Source organism: Phalaenopsis equestris, unplaced genomic scaffold (assembly GCF_001263595.1).
Source record: "Phalaenopsis equestris unplaced genomic scaffold, ASM126359v1 Scaffold000002, whole genome shotgun sequence".
Taxonomy (NCBI): domain Eukaryota; kingdom Viridiplantae; phylum Streptophyta; class Magnoliopsida; order Asparagales; family Orchidaceae; genus Phalaenopsis; species Phalaenopsis equestris.
Genome location: NW_018164444.1, coordinates 72,620,378 through 72,644,742, shown reverse-complemented (window position 1 = coordinate 72,644,742; position 24,365 = coordinate 72,620,378). Strand labels below are relative to the sequence as shown.

The 24,365-nt window shown below is 34.6% G+C and overlaps 1 protein-coding gene across 3 annotated transcripts; it reads right to left on the bottom strand.

The window, feature by feature from the left end:
• Positions 1 to 2,692: 2,692 nt before the first annotated feature.
• LOC110026204 lies at positions 2,693 to 24,365 on the bottom strand. Of its 3 annotated transcripts, none has more exons than XM_020727069.1 (9): positions 24,255 to 24,365; positions 23,388 to 23,927; positions 22,445 to 22,842; positions 20,856 to 21,105; positions 20,542 to 20,707; positions 20,352 to 20,454; positions 9,208 to 9,336; positions 3,289 to 3,504; positions 2,693 to 3,194 (listed from the first exon to the last, which is right to left on the bottom strand). In XM_020727069.1, the coding sequence occupies exons 2-9, from the start codon at positions 23,611 to 23,613 to the stop codon at positions 2,916 to 2,918; spliced, it is 1,767 nt and encodes a 588-aa protein (XP_020582728.1). In that variant the 5' UTR covers positions 23,614 to 23,927; positions 24,255 to 24,365; the 3' UTR covers positions 2,693 to 2,915. The 3 variants fall into 3 exon arrangements, with proteins under 3 accessions (XP_020582728.1, XP_020582744.1, XP_020582735.1); XM_020727085.1 differs by having other exon boundaries at positions 22,445 to 22,788; XM_020727076.1 differs by lacking the exon at positions 24,255 to 24,365 and adding an exon at positions 24,027 to 24,118.

Sequence of the window (24,365 nt, the reverse complement as noted above, 5' to 3'; positions counted from 1 at the left end):
CTATTTTTTTATGCTATGGCTATTGAGGTTCTTCTTGATGACCTTTTTTTGGTGATATGTATGTGTGACATACACGAGCTTGGTATTACGTGCCTTTTTTTATAAGGTCTATTGTCTTCTCGTAGTGACATGTTTGTTGGTTTATATACTGAGTTCTCTGAGGCTTCACAACTGCATAAAACTTTAACTAATCACTTATGTTATCGATTTTTACTAGTGTTACGACTAAGGGTATGTTTCTTTAAGCATTAAAAAAAAGATAAGCTTGAGGATTTTCGGTATCTTTAAAGGATTGCACTGCTATTGTGGACTTCAATTTTCCATTGCTTACTTCACGTCAGTCACAAAGTTACGGGAGACAGTTTTACAGGTGTCCATTAAGAATCATAGAAAACTGTCACTATTTTTTATGGGTAGATGGGCTAGAAGATTCTACCGCTGAGAGTGATCGAATATGGAGAGTATCCCTGAAATACAACTTAGCTCGTGAAATATGTAATCTGTATTTTAAAAATAGTATTATCATATTATAATTATTGTTTTAATAGTCATTTTCTTAATTTTGATAGTCATGCTACTCACTATTTAGTGAGGTGCCTATCTTTATTTTGTAATGTTTTACATTAAATATTTGGTTTTAAAATATAGAATGTATTGATATGAACAACTCTATTGCAAACAACATTATTATACAAGGACAAAATGGTCATTTGTCCATAAACAACTGCAGCGCAACTATTTTCAAATTACAAAAAATAAACAGACAAGTTGCTTATCCGCAACAGTTTCTGCGAAACAGCTTTCTGTGGCAGCTGCTGCGCAACAACTTATTATTAAGTTGCAGTTGCCCCAAAACAGACCCTGAGCCACTTGTATTCTTTTGTATGCTGACCAAAATTAGCAAAAAAAGACAATGAGCTTCACCTTCTTCCTTATTTTCCTTATATTTTTTTTATTGTCCACCATCCCTTTTTCTTCAATTTGATTTATTTGTTGTCTTCTTTGCCCAAATGAGTAAAAGGAATTTGATTTTCATAAATTCATGTGATCTTAAATATGTTTATATATTATTTAGGCTAAATTTGGTTAGATTAAGCTTTATTTAGATTCATAAAACTATCTTATATTTTGACATGAAAATTAGGAAAAATAAATTATTGAAATAATTCATGTGGTAACAAAACCTACTTTTATGTACATAATCTCTTTGAATGTAATAGATTTTATTCTTACAAATTACATTTTATTGGTCATATTGACTATAAAACACCCATTAAATGCATAAAAGTAATACCTAATTATTTGGGAGTAATACCAATAGGTAATACCATCACATTGTATTTGATATACATAAAAGAGTGAATGGACAAGTCATTATAGATCATCAAGACTTAACCCACTTTCATCCCATAAGGCATAACAATGCTCAAACTAAACATTCCCACATAGCGATTTATGAATAAACTTGAAGTATAAGATGATGAAACTAGCTTTGGTTCATAGCTATACTTGTGCCATCGTCCATCGATATCAATCACCGAGATTAAATTGATGCCCTTAATATAAAAAATAATTAACAAAAAATAGGATATAAATTATGTCCTAAATAGAGCCAAAATCAATCACATAGAGCTAAAAAAGCTAGTTTGGTAGAGTAAACGATAGCTTTGTGTCCACTCCTTTTTTTAACCAGCCCAAGGTAAATTCATTTCATCCTAGGCTGCCATAAGGATTAGGATCCATCTAACACATCAACCGTAAAATAGCAACTTCTTTCCACCAGCCCTTAGTGTCGACCCTTCAGACAACTCTATAATCGTTCGACATCCGGTGAACGTTAACTATTAGCCCTATCCACGTCAAGCCAATCTTCACTCACAACCATATTGTGCACTCGACATGCTCTCCCCTGTGTTTCGTGTTCACTATGCAGACTCATTTGAGCGTAAGTTATGTGCCTCACATGCACACATCTAGCACATAGCCTCATGTGCATGTGCCATAATGTTGCCAGCTTGTTGTGCCACACCTAGTTAATCGCTTGGCACCCCTTCATTGACAACTCTCAACATCCTATCCCAAATTCTTAGTGATCATGTAGCACTACCAACTTCTTTCTCAACGATATTATAACCATCTTGATAGGTCATCCCAGTGCGGCCGACCTCTTGGTGACCTAGCCACCAAACTCAACAACTTAAATTCTTCAATTTATTTCCAACCAACATGCCACACAATTAAACACCGATGAGTCGACCTTCACTAATGTCTCAGCAATTTTGCTGCCATCTAGACAACTAACTAATCAAACGACCACACAACCATCTACAAAAGTCATCCTGAGGAGAATGACTAACTTCAGAGCGCCTTGCCAACAAACTTGGCAACTTGGCACCTCGAACTTAAGTTAAATTACATGCCTCACATCGTGCGTGGGGAAAAGGTAACCTCTGGATAAAAAATATGTACCAGTCTTGTCTTGTAGTAATACCAGAAAAACATCAACCTCAGATTGCGTCAAAAAATTGAGAATTTAGAGCAGAATTACAGCTGAGATCGGTACTAAAAGGATGAAATCAATTGGATTCAACTGATCATTTGTTGTCATATAGAAGACCTTTGGGTGGCTTTCTTGGAAGCAAAATCCTATTTCATTTTTCAGTTATCAATATATCAACCAGTAACACATTTCTAACAATAAAAACCTTTCAAAACTAAAAATTACAATCAAATTTACTAATGGAAATGCATTTACAGGAGCAGTTATTCTTATTGCTTCCACTGAAATGTGGCCTCAGCTTCCCAGTTATCTACAACACTGTTAAAGAAAAAAAAACCTTCCATGCCAGAGCAAAATGGAAAAGGAGAAATATTTACATACCACATGCACCCATTTTTTTTATGTATTTCTTCAGCTACCAAAATCTGTCTGTATTGACACTTAGATAGCCAGCCATCACTTTCCCTCCAGTATTTCTCATGCCATCTATTAGAAAACACCATGTTGAACCCAAGGCTCCAATGAAGAAATCAGCCTCAGTAGCCATTATGAAGTTAACAAGTGGATAATTGGTGCTTGTTTCTCTGCCAAGGCTTGCCTCATATGAGGCCATTGACATGTTTCCAATCTGGCGTGTGACATTTGTGTAATAAAATTTCCAGTGAGGGTATAATTTTGATTTATCAATAACTTCCTGCACAATTCATTATATTGCAAAATAAATAAATAAATACAGGGCAACTGAAGTTAGTAGGGTATAAAGCTCTGAAACAAAAAAAAAAAGGAACCTGCATCTCTGTGGAAAGCCAGATGCTGTTAAGATTAGGAAAGTTTTTGCGAATCCGCTCAGCAAGATTCATGTAATTCTCAAATTCAACCACTTTCATTTCACAGGCTTTGTCTCCCATTCTTACATGCATGCTAAGAATTGGTCTGGGAATCCATGGCTTGTGATTTGACCATACAAACTCTTCAATATCAGTACGAGAGCTTTCCACACTTACCTGTGAAAGCAGAAAACAGTAACAAAATATTCTGAATAAATGCAGAGAAAGTGTCTTCACGATTAGCATGCAGAAGAATTTTACGAACAAGAAAGCAATTTATTTAGGATCATTTACATGCATAACATTCAATTTCTATGTATTTACATATCTAATTTTCTAAAATTCAATTTTTTCAATACACGCCACCTTACCCATGCATGACGAAATATTTCACTTTATAAAAGTTAAAACGGTGGTATTTTTAATGTGATATGAAAGACTTGGGTGCTATTAATGTAAAAGGAAAAGTTTAGGTGTTAGATATGTAAATACATAGGAATTGGGTGGCATGTATGTGCATAACTCTATTATTTAACCCATTACAATAATAGTTTTGTATGGCTCAAAATGTGAAAGACCTTTGAGGGTTAGTCAACAAAAGTAGGAACACCATTAGTTAATTTTAAGAAATACAGCATTCATTATATTTCATAAGCAATTTCTGCTTTTTTTTTTTTAGCTTTGAAATTTTGTTGGCATATCTTGATTTCTTATATGCTACTTATTTTTATAGACGACATATTTTTTCCATTTAAAGTCGGTTGCTTTTATTTTTTGAAAATGCTTTCAATTTAATATGTATATAATTTTGGTTCTAAAAATAGTATTTTAATTTTAAAAGATGAGGCAAAATAGATCTCATATATCTAATAGTTTAAGTAATCGAGCGAAATATTACAAGTAATACGTCATCCCGAGAGGAGCATACTAGTTGACAGTAAGCTTGATTATATAAACAAAGAAATTTATGACAGTCGTTTAGTCTGCGGAATTTATGACCGACAATTCTTCTATCTAATATGAGAATTAAATAAAATTTAGATTATCTGGGTTTCTAATTCTCTTATAGGGACAATCCCCGATAGTTAATTACAACTTAACTCGATCAATATCAGGAGTTTCATCTTCAAGAATTCAATGTTTAGTTTCCACGATTGTCTATTAAAATATCAAATGGGAAAAGCTCAATGTGAAACAATTATTTATGAACCCGAAGGGAGATGTCGGAGATACCAATGAAACCTCAGTGACATTTCAAACTATCTTATGGTTTGGTTTTATGTCTTTGAGAGAGAAGATATATAATGTTTCAATCCTGTACATTATTTAGACATTTTGGACTTACATTTGCACGACATATCCAAATAGCCCGAGAAGATGGGAGGATTTACGTTGTATCGAATACCTACATCGGAATCCTAAAAATAGTTAGGGTTTATATAGCACGACATATACTCGTGCGAAAGCCTAAAAATAATGTAAGAATTCATGTTGTGTTAGAAGTATGACCTCAGAGTCCTAAAGATTTATGTTGTTTAAAACTATAGAAACTTTTAATGAGATCCATCCTTTGCTTCACGTTGAGTCTTGACCGCCATCTAAAGTTGTCCTCTGTCCACTTGCATCCTCGTCTTGCTTCTCAGACAGCTCGCTCGAAGCTTCTTACTGTGATGGTTAGGAAGTGTGTTTGAACTGGTGATCGTCTATTATTGTCGGGTCGCAGAGTTTTACTATAGGGTTCCTCCTAAACAAGTTGTCTTCTGTCATCTACCCTATGGGTCTTTTACAGGTATGGTAAATTATGCATAAATGGAATACATATAACAAAATACAGTAAGGAAAGTCCAATAAAAGAAAAAGTAGTAGCACGTATCTACCGTCTCTCTGCTGCTAATAAGGTAAAATCACAGGTAAAACATGCAAATATTATGGAAGAAAAAACACAAAAGACATGAGCATATGTGTACATAAGAAAGTCAGCGCATATATGAAAGACCGAAGCTAAGTATAAGAATTTAAGTTAGGGGGGCTCAGACTCAGAACCACTGGCCCTGTTCATTCTCGAGGAACATTCGTAGGCAACTATAAGCAATATGTGTGCATGAACTCAAACTTCAGATATAAGCCACTCACAAGAAGATCAAAGGAGAGCAACCCCTAGCCCGATCAAAGTGATTAACAAGTGAGCTCGTAGAAGGTAACATCCAAAATTCTTAATTTGTCAAACATATAAGTAAAGTTAAGCTTTCACTTAGCAGCCACAGATATTAGTGTCACGAGCAAAGATTTTTGTTATATTATATATATATATATATCAGATGGTCCACGAGTTAACCACGCCGTCAGGCTAGAGCTACTAGCAACCTAAAAAAATAGTGGTAGCTTCTCACAAAATGTTGGTGAAAAGTAGTATTGATCACTGCACCCTCACAAAGTCATATCCCCGTCACCTCCCACTTATGCGCCAGCCTGATATCCATATAAATATTTCAATCATTAAATAATTACCTCTAACAATGAGAATGGCATACCAATAATTCCATGGCACAAATCAACCTTAAAGTTTGATATAATACATAAACCTTAAGTGCCATAAATATTGTCTTGCCAATGTACTCCTAATGGGAAAGTAAGAAAATTTATTTGAACCAGCTAAAAAAAAACTCCACTGAGAAAACAGTGGAAGAGTAGAATATGAGTATCTTATGTGGGGATGTACAGCAATATGTGAAAATATCCCGACAAGCTTCTTAATATGAGCTACCTGAAGGTTTAGTATAGAATTCAAACTGCAGGCGTTAGATTTGTAAGTACATGTGAAGTGTCTGCTATATGTATAAATAGATGACAAATTTCCAAGGGATAAAAATCAATTTATGTAACAACTTCAGATTTATCTAAAATCGATGCATATGAATTCCGGATTTTTTTTTTCATAGAACCTGCCCATATGAATTTCAAATTTGCATAAATTTCAGGTTTGCATAAAGCCAATTTACATAAATTTCAGATTTGCATACAGCCGACCCACATAAATTTTGGATTTCTATCACAAAGAAAAGGTTACCAAGGATTTATACATGCCTTTACATTCTTATTATCCAATTCTTTATAAAAAGTCGTATTTAACACCTAAATTTTATGTTAACAAAAGAAATCATCAAAACAGGTTATGCATATACATATACATAAAAAAAAAAAAAAATTGTCTAGTTTGTATGTAAATCTTTCAAACACCCTTAACCGAATAAATGCATGTATCACATTTCATTAATCTTCATTGAAGCAAGCTCTAAATCCCAACATAACTGATGCCTATCAAAAGCAATGGTTAATTAAAGGAAGGAAGCCCAGTATCATATATAATATAGATTTATGAGTAGCGTCAGCATACCTCTAATGCTTTATCCAAACCAAAATAATCATGTCTTCTTCTCTTTTTTTTTTCTTTCCATAAGAAAAACAATAATTCTAAAAATAACGTTTTCACATTTTCAAAAAAACAACGCACATTTTCTTGTCTTTCACGCACAACCCTATATAAGCTTCCTTGTTTGTTCCTTCCTTTTTTTTTTATTAAACGAGAAGAAGACAAGTGAGGGTTTCCGCCAATAAACTAGCATTCAACACTATAATCAACAGAAGATTAATCAGTAAAACAAATAGATAATGAATCAAGAGCACCAAAAGCTTGTGCAAGCAAAGTGAGCCAGCACAAACAATGTCTAGATCTCCTTACATGAACCATATATATATATATATATATATATATTTAGACTGAAGAGAAAACGACAATGTAGGTCAACAAGATATCGGTTTTCAATGTCTCAACAAAAATCTCACATCTCATTTTTTTATTTGAACCATAAAGCAGCTAGCAACTTCACTGTGATTCCAATAGTTTAAACAATGGACAAGCAAATATACTGTCTTATGTTTGGATGTATAACAAATGTGAAAGTATCCCACCAATTTCATGGCCTAAACCGTCTCAAAAGTTAGAACAGAACACAAACTTCAGTGTTAAATATGCAAATTTATAAGAAATGATTGGGTACTCCAATGAAGATTTAAGCATATACATACAAAATCTGAGGATTTAGGCATGTAAGTGTATGATGATCCAATTGTATTTATTCTTTTTTTTGTAAATCTAAAAGTTCAAGCATGTAAATCCCGCTAATTTTGAAATAATTCATCAAGTTTTCAATGCCATATATGTAAATGAACCAGGAATTCCAAAAAAAAACTAAAGTTATTCATCCAACTTTCAGTGTCGTACACGTAAATATTAGCTGCACAAATGTCATAAAGCCTTGTAGAATGTGCAAGTGCAATATTTGGATTGAAGTGTCATATCTAAGATTATAGAAATCTGTATGCACAGATTTTAAATTTAAGAGTTGCATAAACGTACAAATATAGAAGACTGCCAAAAATATACATATACCCTAATCCTTGGTAACATATATGTGTGCATACACCATAAACCAAGCTTTTATTTAGAATTCAGGCTGATTCATATAAATACATCACGATTAATAAAAAAAACTGCACTTCTTCATTGTAGTTTAGGTGCTAAATAAAAATTAAGTGATATTCATGTCACAGTTGGAATATAAATGCTAAATGTGTAAATGTAATTCGAGTGGTCTCTATGTGAATCCTCAAATGTGTTCACCTGTCCAATATTCAAGCTCCAATACATATCTGCCACCCTACCCATATTAAGCAATAAGAACTCATTCATCAAACTATAAAGATTCCAAGCCGCATATATCAAGAACCAGCTTTCAGCAAACCGTGAAATTTTTGAAAATCATGCAACGGTAAACACCTCCAAATATTATGTAATGAGAGTCAAAATTTCCAAATATCATACAACAGAAAGAATAAAAGCTTCAAATATCATGCAACAAGAATCAAAAATCCCAAATATCATAAGATAAGGATCAATTTCAACAAATCATAAAGTTCCCAAGCATCAATCAAATAAAGAATAATAAACTTAGTCCTCAAATAGACTGAATGAATGAGGGCGAATGAAGAAGCAACAAAAAAAAAAACACTTACATCCATATATGAAAGCACAAAAACCTCTGCCCCAAAAGCTCCGAGAGCAAGGAAATGCACAAAACAGTCAGTCAGCACTTTGCTCGTTAAACGGCTCCGATCAGACTAAATGACTTCATTTGTCGCATCACGCGCAAATTGGAGTTAACTTAGTTCAATCGGAGCCATTTAAAGAGCAGAGTGTTTTGAGGACCGAAGTCAAGCAGACCGCTCTCGGCAGCAAGTTGCTAGTCACACGCCGAAGGGTCTCCTTATAACTTTTTCGCCCCCTGTAGGAGCTCAACTTGAGTTTCAATATCTTGATTTTAATTGACTCAACTAAATGCTTAGAATTTGAGACCACCCATATGAAACTACAAGAAGTCAAGAAATTGTCCAAATTTCTAAATAGTGTGGGTCCCAATACTAACCTTCTAGGAGAGTCGAATAAGAAATGCTAAGGCCAGATCCTAGACTCTAAGGAGATGAAAAGTAAGACCTCATAAAAATGAGGTCAACATAAAGATGATAAATTTGCCTTTTTAGAAATAGAAATGAACAAAATCAACCAAGCATTTATAAGTATAAACTGTCAGGTTCTCCCCCATTGTGCAAAACTTCGCTGGATTTTCTTCGTGAAAGCTCAAGATTTAACGATCTTTATTGTCTTCGCACGCAAGAAATGCAATATAACCCGATCGATTAGATTTGTATGCATAATAAGCAATTCATGGTCAGATTATAGAAAGCCAATTTGACAATAAGATATACAAACTGTGAATTGCAGAAAAAATGGCAAAAGTAGCTAAGAATAGACAAATTTGAAACCTTTGGCCAACCAGAAGGAATAGTTCTGAGGACCATTTCAGCCGCTTGCATGCCAAAAGCTGAGTGTCTGGCTACATTAAGTAGATTACATGTATACTCGCTTTGAAATCTCATTAGATACCGTAGTGCCTGAAAAAGAGAAAACAGTTCATATTAAAAGTGCATCAAACAAGATTAGAGATTTTACAAACGGTTAAAGAATTTTGTAAGGAAAAATATCCATAAAACAATAGTGAAATGATCGAAAGGCTAATGAATAAGTTGACAGATCCTGCCGGCTTTCTAAGAAAATGAAAAAAACAAACAAATTTAAAATTAAAGATTATCGAGAAAAGTGTCTAAATGGTCTCTTGAATCTTCACAGGGGTCATTTTAGTCCCAGAGTTTATAGAAGTGTCAATTTGATCCCACTCTTTTAATATGAATTGATTTAGTCCCTAATGAGGACTATTTTTGCCTCTATTACAACAGTATAGGGACTCTAATTTAGCATTTTTATAAACTCTGGAACTAAAATGACTCGAAGTAAACAGTCAAGGGACAATTTTGACACTTTACTGAGATTATCCATAGCATACCTAGTGAACTAAATTAGTAATTGGCTAACTCGTCAATCAAAATCGCTCAAACATGGGCGTCATATTTTTGTTGACCCTCGTGTAAGTTGAAAAGGCTTAAACAAATTTAGCAGTGACCCTATCTTCAATGATGAGAATGTCTAAATCAATGATGAGAACCTCTAAATCATTGAGTTGGATAGCAGCCAAACATAGTGGGATTTCTCTGTTGGGATCTTTCGGTGGTGAATATTGACTTAAAACTTCAGGATTACACTCTGGTGTTCACCTTGCAGACCTTATCTCTCGGTTGGGGCCTTCCAGGGGTAGAATTCCGAAATAAAACTTACGGGTCATGCCCAATTGCTCATCATATTGTGTTTATCTTTCTGTTGGGACCTTTCTGTGATAGACTTTTGAATTGAGAGTTAGGTTTCTTTACTCCGATGCTCGCCAGGCAATTTATTTTTATGTTAGCATATTTTGGTGGCAGACACAATGGCCATGCCACAATAGTCTCCAGAACGAATATATCATTTTGTTGGGATCTTTTGACAAAAGACGCTTAACTTAAAATCTAATGGCCATGCCCCAATATTCACCATACATAGTTGTATCTTTTTGTTAGGACATTTTGATAGCATACACTTAGATTGAAATCTAAGGGTTGTGTTTCAATGCTCTTCAGACGTAGTTTACTCAAGCCCTAAGTATTTACAATAAAAATAATTTTTTATTTATTTTATAGTATTTTTTTAAGCTGCTATTATAGTGAATATAAATATGACTAGCTAAAGATGCAAAGAAAAATATTTCCTGTCGAAGTCGCCAAAAATCTGTGGGCTCCAAAAATTCAAAATAACATACTCCCGTCAAGAGTTTATATGTTAAGTTTCAAGATAAATTTTTAGAAGACAAATGAGATTGTAGATAAGATGCTACCCAAAGATTTCACCCTCATTTTGCGAGAATTTTAAGATCTGGGGTTTAAGGTTTCTCATAGGTGCAAGGTCCTATAGTTAATCACCCCTTCAGATAATGGAAGAGCACTTTTGATTAAGGCTAATCATCAGATGAATTAAAAATTACAAGACTCCATTCTAGAGTTTATATGTTAAGTTCTGAGCCAAATTTTCAGAAGATAAATGATATAGCAGATAAAACGCTACCCAAAGATTTCACTCTCATTTTGCTAGGACTTTAAGATCTGAGGTTTAAGGTTTCTTATAGGTGCAAAGCCCTGTGATTAATTACCCTTCCATATAACAGGAGAGCAATTTCAATTAAGACTAATTATTAGGCGCTAATTATTGATAATTAGCATATAGTAGAAGAAAATTTAAAATTTAAAATTATAAAGAATTATCACCATGAGCTTAAAACGAATAGTGGATAAAACGATGAAGAATCCAATCGAGATTTCATAGTTCTAATCCCGCGGTGTCATGATTTCTGATCTGTTTAATTAGTAAAGATAGTTAACCCAACCTGACAAAAAGATTCTTGTCAGTAGTTATGAGTTGTTTCAGCCAATGGGACCCTATAGGCCAAAGAATGAATATTTATCTAAGGGGACTAATCTAAATCGACCTTAGGTTACAGAGTTTTTTGATCTATCAAATATACCATCTGGTTTAATACTCAAAAGGGTAGATTATCATTGAGGAACATATCGAGTCTACTGGCCAAACGACTTAATGGAGCCTACTAGCCAAACAACTCGATAAAAGGGCTCTTATCATAAACATTTCTTTTGTGGAGCCTAATGGCCAAACCACTCGGTCAGATTGTGGTCATAACCACTTTCTTTGTGGAGCCTACTAGCCAAACAATGCGGAAAGATTACAATGCATACAAAACTATTTTGAGTATAAATTTAGTAATATGTTTGAGATAGCATTAGCATTTTATAAGCTCGAGTCAATGTTATATTTGTCTACCCTAACTAGCGATTGTTGAGAATGAGTTTTACTTCCAGCTTTGAGTGATAAGTTTCATTTTAAATATTTGAATTATATAATTTTATAAAGATTAAGATGTGCAATGAATATGCACATTATCAGAAAATAATTGAATCTTAAATATCATTGAGAGCACTAATCATACAAACTTCAATCCCTGTAAGAAAGAGGATTAGGTTGGTTCAATGGCTTAGTTTTGTTAACTTCGGTCCAAATATGAAGGATCAGAGTGGCCAAATATGCAACTTACAACCTGAACCTATATGCAAGATGACTTGTTGCTCGCACAACATTCTCACACATGATAAACATTTAAAAAATTGATTGGAGCACATGTGGGTATTTAATTGTTTGGTTGGATTTAATTTTTAAATAGTTTTGTATGTATTGTAAAGTGGATATGATTTAAACATAAACAACTTTAGTCAGCGCAACATTCTCAAACGTTCAAATTTAATCATTTATGATAACGTTAGGGCACACGCGCGAATTTCAAACTTATTTAAACTGATTTTCAAGAGAAACTTTATCATTATTTGCACGGGTTTGTTATCGTTAAAGTTTGTACAAATATTTTTAAGTATTTAATTTCGCCTTTTGTCCGCTAGAGCAAGGGGATTGCAGATCTGGTGGCAAAGGGCGTGAATTGGATAGACTTTCGTAGCTTTTAAATCAGATTCTAGTCTAGAGGCTTTAGCCATATGTCGTTTTAGAATTTTACTTATATATAGGTGACAACATTTATCTTTATATGACTAATGAAACTCAAGCGGACCCCACACGACATTTTTTTCATTCTATAAATAGAATGTCGGTTTTAATTCATTTCATTCAATTTTTTATTTCAATTTTTAGTTTTCATAGATTTTCCTAAGTGCAAGAAGCTTTTGTTAATGTTTTAGAGGGCGGCGTTTCAAATTTATATCTGAGTATATTTTTTAGCCTCTTTCAATTTAAGTTTATAGCTTTTTTTTTTAAGCTTAATGTAGAATTTACTTAAATTATTTAAATTTTGATTATGTCCATTTTATGTCTTATTTTAAGTTTTACAGTCAATCGAAAATTTGGTAGTCTTTTGACGTTGAGCCCTCTTTGGGGTTACCTCGAGAGTGTTGGATCTCGCCCACTCGTCTATAAGACACGCATGAGTAATCTTTTTTGAACATCAAAATCATAAATCTTCTAACCCACCAGTCTAAAAGACGTGCATTGGCAATATTTTTCAACACCAAAATCGCAAATCTTTGATCACACCCATCTAAAAGACATGCATGAATCTTTAGGTACATGTTTAAAAGCAAGAAGAGATTATACTTTTAGCATTTTATTATCGACATTGACATCAGCCTGAACTCAAACAACCTCTCACCGTCATCCGGTTTGGCTACCCCGGAGTGTTGGACCCTACCCACCAGTCTGTAAGACGCATGAGTGATGTTTTGCAATATAAATATCATAAGCCTTCTACGCGCATGGGTCTTCAGACACATGTTTAACCGCACAATAATGTTTTCTCTTCAGGTTGGAACAACTCAAACGAGTACATAATATGTTCAAAAATGTATATCTACACCTTAGTGTATGCTTTTTGCTGATGATATCCTTCTCGTGGATAAAACAAGAGAAAAAGCCCAGGAAAAACTTGAATTATGAAGGTCTAAATTGGAGTCTAAAGGCCTTCATTTAAGTAGAACTAAAACTGAATACATGAAATGTAATTTTAGTAGTAATAGCTCTACTGACAAAAGTGTGACTTTGGGTGATCAAATTATTAAAAGGTGTGAACGATTTAGATATCTTGGGTCCGTTGTTCAAAGCGATGGTGATATAGATTGGGATGTTAATAGTAGAATTAGTTGGTTGGTTGAAGTGGAGGAATGCTTCGGGCCTTTTGTGTGATATAAAAGTGCCGCTTAGACTGAAAGGAAAATTTTATAAAACGGCCTGCAATGCTCTATCGCGCTGAATGTTGGCCTTTAAAAGAGAAGCATATTAATAAGTTAAGTGTTGCCGAGATGAGAATGATTAGGTGAATTAGTGGTCTTACACTTAGAGACAAAATGCGAAATGAATATATCCGTGATAGGGTTGGTGTAGCTCCTGTGACGGACAAAATTAGATAAAGTCGTCATAGATGGTTTGGTCACATTAAACGTCGACCATATGATGATCCGATTAGGAGAGTAGATGTTTTAGATTCCATTTGTGTTAAGAAAGGCAGAGGTAGGCCTAGGAAGACTTGGACTTATTGTATTAAAAATGATCTTAATTTACTAGAACTAAATGAAAATATGACACTAAATAAGATGCAATGGAGAAAAATGATTCATGTAGCCGATCCCACATAGTGGGATTAAGGCTTTGTTGTTGTTGTTGTCGTCTCATCAAAAAATAAAACTGACAACTTGGAACTCCTACAGATTTTTAAATCTTCATTTATGTCATAGCAAAACATAACCAAAACGACAACTTTCATTCATTTCTCTGATTTTTGCCTTAAATCTAAAATGGTGAAAGTGTGTGGAAGTAAAACCAAACAAAACTTGAGATGGATTCTATGGATTCAACTTCAAATCTCATTAAACTTTAAAGCTCCCTTAATCTTTAATTTTGCTCCTCCCTCAGAAAAACAACCAAAATGACAACTTTAAATTTTGTCAAATCTGAAATCCTGCTTTTCTTCAAAGGCGAAATAAAAGTTTTGAATCCAACGGGACTTTAAATCTCATATTTACTTCTCCTGCCAAAATGATAACAATGATTATGCAGGCAAGTTGGAATTTAAATCCCAAACTTTACCTGAGTGTGGCCTGCAAGTTGGAATTGCTGACAAGGCAGTGAAGTCGGAGGAGTCAGATTATGAAAGAGTTACGAGTGTTATGGCTCTCGGGTAGGTGAAGGTGCTGGTTAATAGGGCTTGAAATGCTGCAGTTTGGAGAGGTGCAGAGGTTGGAGCTTCTAGGTTCGGAGAGGTGTGGAAGTTGGGGCTTCTAGGTTCGGAGAGAGACAGAGAGAGGTGGCGTTCTGCTTGTGGGTTGGAGGCTGTGAAGAATGAAGAAAGGAGAGCACTATCGATTACTGAGCTGAGGCGTGTGAGTTTGTGCAGAGTAAAAATTTCGGGTTGGGTTGACGTCGGCAGGCCGTGGAGTGTGAAACTGTAGCCTGGGAGGAGCAGGCTGCTCGGGTTGAGTGGAGGCGTGCTCGAACCGCGTGAGAGAGGTGGGATCACCGGCGGGATGCCTTCTTTTGCTATCGCTGGCCGGAGAAGTAGACGGGACTTAAGTGGACTTGCATGGGAGGAGCAGGCAGCGGGAGAACGTGCGTCTGGGATGAGTGAAGAAGAGGGGTGGTTCTGTACGAAAGAAGGGACTGAGAGGGGCGCTTCGTACGGAAAAAATATTTATTCAGTGTACCAGCTACTACTCGTGGAGTGAAATGAAATTATTACTTCGTGTTGATTGATCAGATAACACAAGAGAATATTCTCCTCATATTATTCAAATGTTATTGTATATTATTCAAATGTTAACACCTGAATAACACAAAGAGAATGCCCGCACATAGCTCGTGTGGAGTCCTGATGTAATATTTTTCTGGTAGATTATTTGCAGTGTCGACATCGGAGATGCGTCAGACAGCAGCGCGGGAACGGAGTGGCAGGAACATGGACGGGATCTGGGCGAAGGCTAGCGGGGAGCAATAAAACCAAAATACAAAAAAATTCCCATGTGTGCAGGCCGCGCCGAATTTGATTGTATTGGTTGTACTCGTGCAATTAATATAACCAAATTACAATAAAATTCAAAAATTACAATAAAATTCAAATGTGTGGAATCCACAACTAATAGTTTTTAGGGCTTCTGGAATAAATAAAGCCTCCCACATTTTTTATTGGTGGAAGATTTTGTGGAAGAAACGGAGAAAGCATGGGCATCGGCATGATATCTGGGCAGTGGTTTGGCTTCTAAGGGAATGAACGAGAGAGATTCATTATCTATTGTAGGTTATTATAGATTTTGTTTTTAATGACATCTTGAAAAGTCATACCAATGATTTATATACAAAATTCTTATAATATGAGTGTCTTCTTAGCTAAATTTAATGTTTCGGATGCACTCGCATAAATTTTGAGAGAAGCGGCATGCAAAATCTTACAAATCATTTTTGCATGAGAATGAAGAATGAGATTTAAATTTCTCTAGGATTCAAAGCTTTTATTGTGCATGTGAAGAAAAATAGAAATTCAAATTGGGAAAAATTTTGAAGTTATTGTAGTTATTTCTGATGAAAGAACAAAATTTAAGATAAATAGATATTTAAAGTTTCATGAGATTTGAAATTGAATCTACTGAATCCAGCTCAAAGTTTTGTTCAAGTTATGGTGTCAAATATTTTTTTCATGCAAAATTCAGAAAAAGGAATGAAAATTGTCATTTTGGCATTTTGGTGGTTTACTATGAGAGAAATAGATATGTAGAAACTCTATAGGAGTTTCAAACTGACAGATTTACTGTTTGATGAGAAGCTTAATTTGTGTTTGTGTGTGAGTACAGTAAAAAAGCAGAAAAAAAAAGAAAGAAATAAAAAAATGCATATTTTCTCTTCATTTCATTTGTTGCCTCACATTGTTACCGTTACCACACATGTAGGTATACATTTTTGAACACATTATGTAATCGTTTGGGTTGTTCGAACCCAATAAGAAAACACTCCTATGCTTTTAAACAGATGTCTGAAGGCTCACATGTGTCATTTAGGTGGGAGGGTTGGAAGATTTATGATCTCTTTGTTACAAAATATCACCTGTGCGTATCTTATAGATAGGTGGGTAGGGTAGAGCATTCCAGGTAACCCCCCAAGCACCGATAATGCCGGGAGACTGTTCAAGTTCTGGCTAACGGTAATGCCAATAATAAAATGCTACAGAATATAAATCTCTTATTGCTTTTAAAAATGTACTTGAAGACACATGCATGTTCTTCAGATGAGTGCGATCGAAGATTTATGACCTTGGTGTTGAAAAATATTGCGCATGCACGTATTTTAGACAGGTAGGTTAGAAGATTTATGAACTCCATGTTGCAAAACATTACTCATGTGCGTCTTATAGATAGGTGAGTACGGCTCAGCATTCTCGAGGTAGGCCCCACACAATGACACGCCGCTATCAAAACTTTGATTGACCGAGGAACTTAAAATAAGGCTTAAAATGAAACTAATTAGAAATTAAATAGCTCAATTAAATTCAAGATTATGCTAAAAAATGAATTCAAAAAATTTAAATTCAAACAGGCTAAAAAATAAACTCACATCAAAATTTGAAATATCACTCTTTATAGCAGAATCTTTTCACACTTAAAAAGACTTATGAATATTGAAAATTGAATTTGGAAATTGAATGAAACAAAGTGAAACTAACTTTCTATTTACAGAAGAAAAAGATATCATGTGGAGTTCGCATGAGTTTAATAAGTCATATAAAGATGAATTTCGTTGTCCATATACAAACAAAATTCTAAAATGGCATCTGGCTAAAACATCTAAATGGAAATATGGGTTTAAAACTATGAACTTGTATCCAATTTACGCCCTTCGCCACCTGATCTGCAAGCCTCCCGCACTAGCAGACAAAGGCAAAACTAAAAGCTTAAAGTGAAAATATTTGCGCAAACTTTAATGATAACACACTAGTGAGAATAATAATAAAGTTCCACTAAATGTTCGTCTAAAAAAGTTTGAAATTCTCGCATGTGCTCCGACGTTATCAAAATGATTAGATTTTAACGCTTGAGAATATTGTGTGAGCTAAAATGTGCTTCAGTTTAAATTTAATCCACTTTAAATTGCATGCAAAACTAATTAAAAATTAAATCAAACCAATAAATTAAATACACGCATGTGCTTCAATCAGTTTGTTAAATATTTATTTATGTAGTCTGAGAATATTGCGCGGGCAAGAGACCATCTTACTTATATGGTGTGCTCTTAAGTTCCACATTTTGGTCAGTCTAATCCTTCTCTATATAAGGACAGGAGTTGACAACACTAAGTCTCAATGAGTTGACATGACTAAAGTTCTTAATGATATTTTACGTTACAATTATTCTCTGATGATGAACATATTCATTAAACATCTTAACTGAATGGGTTTATTTATAAAATTATTATAAAATTATGAAATTCAAATATCTAAAAAAAAATCTATCACTAGAAGCTAAAAGTAAAAACCTCCCATCTTCCACAATCTTTTGTCAGTGTGGAAAAATTTAAAGCTAACTCAAGTTCACAAAAAATCAATGTCATATCAAACATATTACTAAATTCAAATTCAATACAATTTTATATCAATAAGAATGTAACATGAGTCATTTGCCTGCATAGTATGATAAAAAAACTATACAAAAATAATCGGTTATGATTAGAGCCCTCTGACCGGTGCTTTGGCCGGTAGACCCCATCAAGTGGTTTGACCATTAGGCTCCACTATAAAGAGACCACAAATATAGCTCGTATGTACCCAAATGTTAGTCTACCCATGCGAGTAATGATTGATTCACATGGTACATTTGATTGGGGAGAAAACCCTATGTAAGCTAAGGTCAACTTAGATTAGTCTCCTTAGATAAATATCCACCCCTATAAAGTTCCCTTGGACGAAGCAACGCATGGCTAGTGATAAAGATACTTCAAGTTAGGTCGACAATATCCACTGATTAAGTAAATACAAAAAAAAGCGGTTATGATTAAAGCCCTCTGACCGGTGCTTTGGCCGGTAGACCCCATCAAGTGGTTTGACCATTAGGCTCCACTATAAAGAGACCACAAATATAGCCCGTATGTACCCAAATGTTAGTCTACCCATGCGAGTAATGATTGATTCACATGGTACATTTGATTGGGGAGAAAACCCTATGTAAGCTAAGGTCAACTTAGATTAGTCTCCTTAGATAAAAATCCACCCCTATAAAGTTCCCTTGGACGAAGCAACGCATGGCTAGTGATAAAGATACTTCAAGTTAGGTCGACAATATCCACTGATTAAGTAGACCAGGAATTATGACAACCTAATATGACAGTTGTATGAGATCTTGATCAGGTTCATCATTGTTTCCCCCACCATCCGCTTTAAGGTCGTGGTAATAATTCTTTATAATTTTAAAATTTGAATTTGCTGCTACTATATGCTAAGTATCAATACTTAGTGCGTAATGACTAGTCTTAATTGAAAGTGTTCTTCTGTTATTAGGAGGGATAATTAATCATAGAGACTTGCGCCCATGGGAAACCTCAAACCCCATATCATAAAATCCTCCCAAAATGAGGTTGAAATCCATAAATGGTGTCTTATATACTGTCTCATTTGTCTTCTCAAAGTTTGACCTAGAGCTGAACATCTAAGCTCTCTATAAGAGCCTAGTATTTCGAATTTTTAGAGCCCACACTCTCATGTTATGTAATGCCAAATAGCTTCATTTTTTTTGGATCATTGCCTATCCGTATAACTATAATAACGTTATTTCTCATCCATTGAGATCTTACTCAGATTAGCCCAACACGGCTCACAATTTTGTCCTCATGTAGCAACTTCACAATAATGCCCATCCTAGACTTACTTTAGCATGAGAACACTTAATTTAGACATCCAATAAAACACTAGATAATTCACCAAAAGGTGCGTCTATGTTTAAAGTGTTTCAGGATCTTACAATCTCACCCACATGAAGAATTGCTGTCCTCATTTCTTAAACATCTTAGCATCATTCACTATATATATAACATTGTAGAAGTAAATTCAAAAGGTCATTCTGGCTCATACATTCCGAAAAAAGGTTAGACCATATTAGAGATGTCCTGAACAAATTGAGAAGGGTTCCAATATCATAAAACTTTCCTTCATAATATTTAGCACACATTTTTTGATATGTGTATTGTTCTAATACCGTTTATAATAAGAATTTGTATCTGTCAAAATATGATTTACATTAACTAACACACTACTTTTTCCCAACACACTATGATTTTATGCTCATAATGCAATTTCCTGCCAAGCTCATGAAGCTCCAACAAAAGCACACTTAATTTTGGAGTTCCTAATGAATCAACAAACTGCTATGCCAAAAGAACATCGATGTTTAAGAGATACTTCGGATTATAGTTATGGGACCTTAAAACAATTTAATGCAGAATTTTGCTTAGCACATTTACTTTCATTTTAAAATTCTATAGATATTTACATCAATATAGGCACGTACCTAGAACTAGTTTAGACTTTTGATGATAACATCAACCAAAAAAATAATCATAATAAAGCGAGGCAAACACATAAGAAATATTCTTTCAGGGGTTATAATTTAAAAAACCTTTGTATGTGAGTTCATCAAAGTAGCATGATTTAAAAAAAAAAAGGGCGAAAACACATAAAATAGTATAAGAAAAGTGAAACATATAAACACATTTTTTAACTAATAATTAAAAAGTAATAATGAAAGATGCACACTTTTCTCAACATCTCAGAAGCATGTCTGATTAACAGTTTCCTCCTAAATCCCTTCACCTGAACATTTTCTAAAGTTCAATCCAAGCATAAGAATTCTGGGTATCAAATAAGATTCAGATTAAATAATACCTGTGCCCGCCACCACCGCCTATCCATTTTACGGTGATAACGAAGCAAGCTTCCATTTATATCTGTTGTGGGTTGCAAATAACTCCATGGTTCACCCCACACCCTGAATGTCAATTATCATTCCAAGGTATTTTATCTAAATTCAAGGTTTACAATTTCACAAACAATACGAGGGGTGACAAACAAATACCTGGGAATCCGTCCATGCCATATCTCCTTTGATGTGTAGTTATCCTTCACTGTAATAGTATGATCGTCCCAAGCTTCCTTAATCTTCATGAGGTCGTTGGCACGATCCCGACATTCTTGGGAGGTTTCAGGGAAAAAATAGCAAGACCAATGAGCATGAGATGAACCTAACACATGAATGGTGTTAATCATTTAGAACTTTCTCAAAATCAAATTGAAATCATGATCAAAATTCAAGTTAAACAGTCCCAAAATAGATGAAGAGTATGGTGGAAGTATCCATTAATGCTAAGTACTCATCACAAAATATGTCACCTTGACAGGCAGCATGGTCTGCTCTATTATAGTAGCCAGTAACAAGAATCCTATTTTCATTGACGGCGATTGCAAGAAGCCCTGCCATCCCTGCTAGTTGGGCTCCTATGCCAAATCCTGGAATCCTCTCCCAGTCAGCAACTAAAAATCGCAGACTGGGGTTACCACAGTCTTGTGGGTGTTGATGAATCCACAAATACCGTTGGACTTCACGGGTGAGCGGAAAATTATCCTCATCTGATCCTAAAACCTAAAATAAAATAAATTAGAACATTATCGGGATAGCAGAGAAGTTATGTTATAAGAAAAATGATTGTAGAAACATTAACAAAAGATGAAAGCAACCAAAAATAGCAACCACAGTTAATCTTCGTTCAGAGCACTTGGAAAATAAACAAGTTGCACAATTTAATTGCCTATCCAAAAGTAGTTTTAATTGGATTGAAAGAAAGACTTTGAAATGAAATCAAATCCAAGTAGTTTGTACGTTAATTGTGAATCTGCAGATATTGATTGGAGTTGTTCAACACTTTTTTACATTCCTTTCATTCAAATTTGTAGCATCCAAGCACAGCCAATATATACAGTACAATTCAAATAAAATAAATCAAGCAGAAGTCCAAAATAACCCTCCAACTATAAAATACAGACTAATTTAGTCTCAGTGTTTTAAAGAGCTCCACTTTAGTCCCAGACTATTAAAAATTGATATAAATTAATTCCTATGATGAATTTCATGATTTAATTTAACACCAATCACTAACTTTAAAGGTATTTTAGGAATAATAATTTTAAAAGAAATTTTATTTTATTATTACTCTATTTCCATGTGCAACAAGAAGAACAAAAATGTTTGGCTGCCCTATGGAATAATACCCTTCCCGAATTATTGATTGACCAAAACGAAAGCAAAACTATTCCGGCCACATACTACTGAAATACTCGATGATTTATGATCATCATCTAAAATGTAGAGTAAAAGTGTCTTGACGGTTAGTACTGTCAACTAAGTCATACTGCCGCCATTGCTTCTCCAATCAAAACACCAAATAAAATAGACTTGAAGCCTACATTCATCACCATTCACTATCTACCTATCAATACCATCTCCTCCCAACACTCTTCATTACCCTTGCAAGAGATAAACACTACAGTTCCAACGTTGTAATCTTACCACATCTTGAAGAGAGAGGGACAAACCATTGTTGTTTTCTAAATTAATAATTTAACTCTTTTAAGTAAGCTAGACCTTGTGCTTTTTCTCTTGCCAAATTTTCAAAATAAAAAGACTTATTTTTCCTGAATGTTATAGTTGTTTAATTGTGTCGAGGATTTTTGTGAAACTCTAAGATGAGAAAACTCTCCATCTACTGTCATGAATGTTCTTGGCTTCTTGCACACAATATAACTATTTGGAGAGTGCAACATCTCTCATATCTCTTTATACTACACCAAAAAATAAATGTAAGATTAGTAATAGTTTTACGTAATCTCTTTGAAATTAGTAATCAATGTTATACCAAATAATCAACCTAAATAAGAAGTAGGCAGCAGGGTAACAACAGAAGTTCATGAAATAATTGACATACCCAAGGAGGATTGGCATTTTGGAATGCCCTCTTGCGCCCAAACTGGAGCTTCTGTTCCTCAGAAGGGAAAGCAAGTTTGGCCAACTCCAGGCCTAATTTCCCCTTCCAAAGTGACCATTGAGGCAAGCTTCCATTTTCTCCACGAATATCAAAGAATTTATTGATTTCTACCTTCATTTTGCAGTTTTCCGCATAAGGAGGTTTGGGCACACTTGTTATATTTAGCCCTTTTTTCAATAACTCTCCATAAGAATCTTTAGACTCATCAAGCTTGGCATTCCAAGCAGAGTATAGCAAAGCTCCTTTCTTCACATAACTCGATTGCTCGGTGCCTTCAAAATTCGGTGAACTTCCAAAAACATTACTTGAAAAATTGCCTTGATCTTTTCTATCAACTTCTGCAGAAATCAAAAGTTGAATCTTGTTTGGTTACTTAGATTACATTACTTAGATTGCATGATTGGATAAGTACATAGATCATCATGACAATATTTCATGATGACGAAGCAAGCTCTAAAACAAGGGTTGGAACTGCATTCTTCTCAACTAAAACATAATAAAGTACAATTGGTAGGGAGTCCATACAAAATATTTCTGGACTTGCACAAGTTCACAAACATGAGTATATTAATTTTAGGTACAAAACTATAGGGATGGAAATAATTAGAAGAACAAAACTCATCAAGTATTGTGTAGACAGAGTCAAGCAAGCCATTCTTTGCTAATTTTGAATTTCAACCAGAAACATCATAGTTTGATATAAGTTATTCAAAATTAAATATGTTTATAAACATACATATACATATATAATATCATTCTACTCCATATGTTGATTAGAAACACTTTTTTTGGAAAAACAATTACAATCATATTTGCAGTTAGATAATTTGGAGTAATAGACAAGAAAAAAAAAAACTCATCAATCAGCGAGCAGAAGACTTACCTAGATTCACGGAGGGTGAATTTGCAGAACCAGAACCAATATAATTCGTAAATTCAAATCCAAATTCCGCAGCCTTGTAGGGAGTAAAAGCAACAAGAAACAGATAAGTGATACAAACACCACAAAAGAATCCCAGAACCCAGATTTTGCAATGGAATGAGGCGCTCATCTGCATAGCTCTCTGAGAAATAAGCCTCTCCAAGCTCTTCTGAGGCGTAGATTCCATTTCAAACCCTTCTTCTTTCCTTTTTACCTCAAACCTCTTCAATAAATTCACAGAGAAATCCTCTCTACCAATTTCCCAAACCGCTCATCAATTCTAAAAAGTTCTCTTCTCCAACAATTTCCATCAAACTGCATGCATTCACTCGCTTTCTAAACTTGGAAATCCGTGAAGTCACGGAACTTCTCTCCACTCCCCCTCAACAGTTTCAATCATACTGCATGCATTCACTCATCTTCTAAACTTAGAAAATCTGCAGAGTCACGGAACTTGTCTCCACTCTTCCACTTAAATGAACCTAAATCACGTGCCACCACCTGTAAATCACATGATGATTTCCCTTTTCTCAGAAGCAGAACAAAAAACATGAAATCTTCTATGAAGCCAAAGAAGAATCGCAGCACAAAAAGAGTTACAGATTAAGAAATCATTAAAATTCGTTCTCATCGTTCCAAATAAAGCTCACAAAAACTCCAGAAGATAAGAGAACAACTGCATGCAAAAACAGCTCGAAAGACAAGGTAAGGAAGACGACGACATCTCTTATTACGCGGAGAACAAACATCAACAATTTGAGATGTTTCTTATTATTGGTTTTTGCAGAGAAGGAAGACAACAGAGCAGTGAAGAAAGCAGAGGATCACCTGCCATCGGTACCTTTCCTCAACTGTTTTCTGCAGCATCAACGCAGGAAAGTTCCATGGAACCCCACTGTACTACTGTAAGGGAGGGGAGAGAGAGAGAGAGAGAGAGAG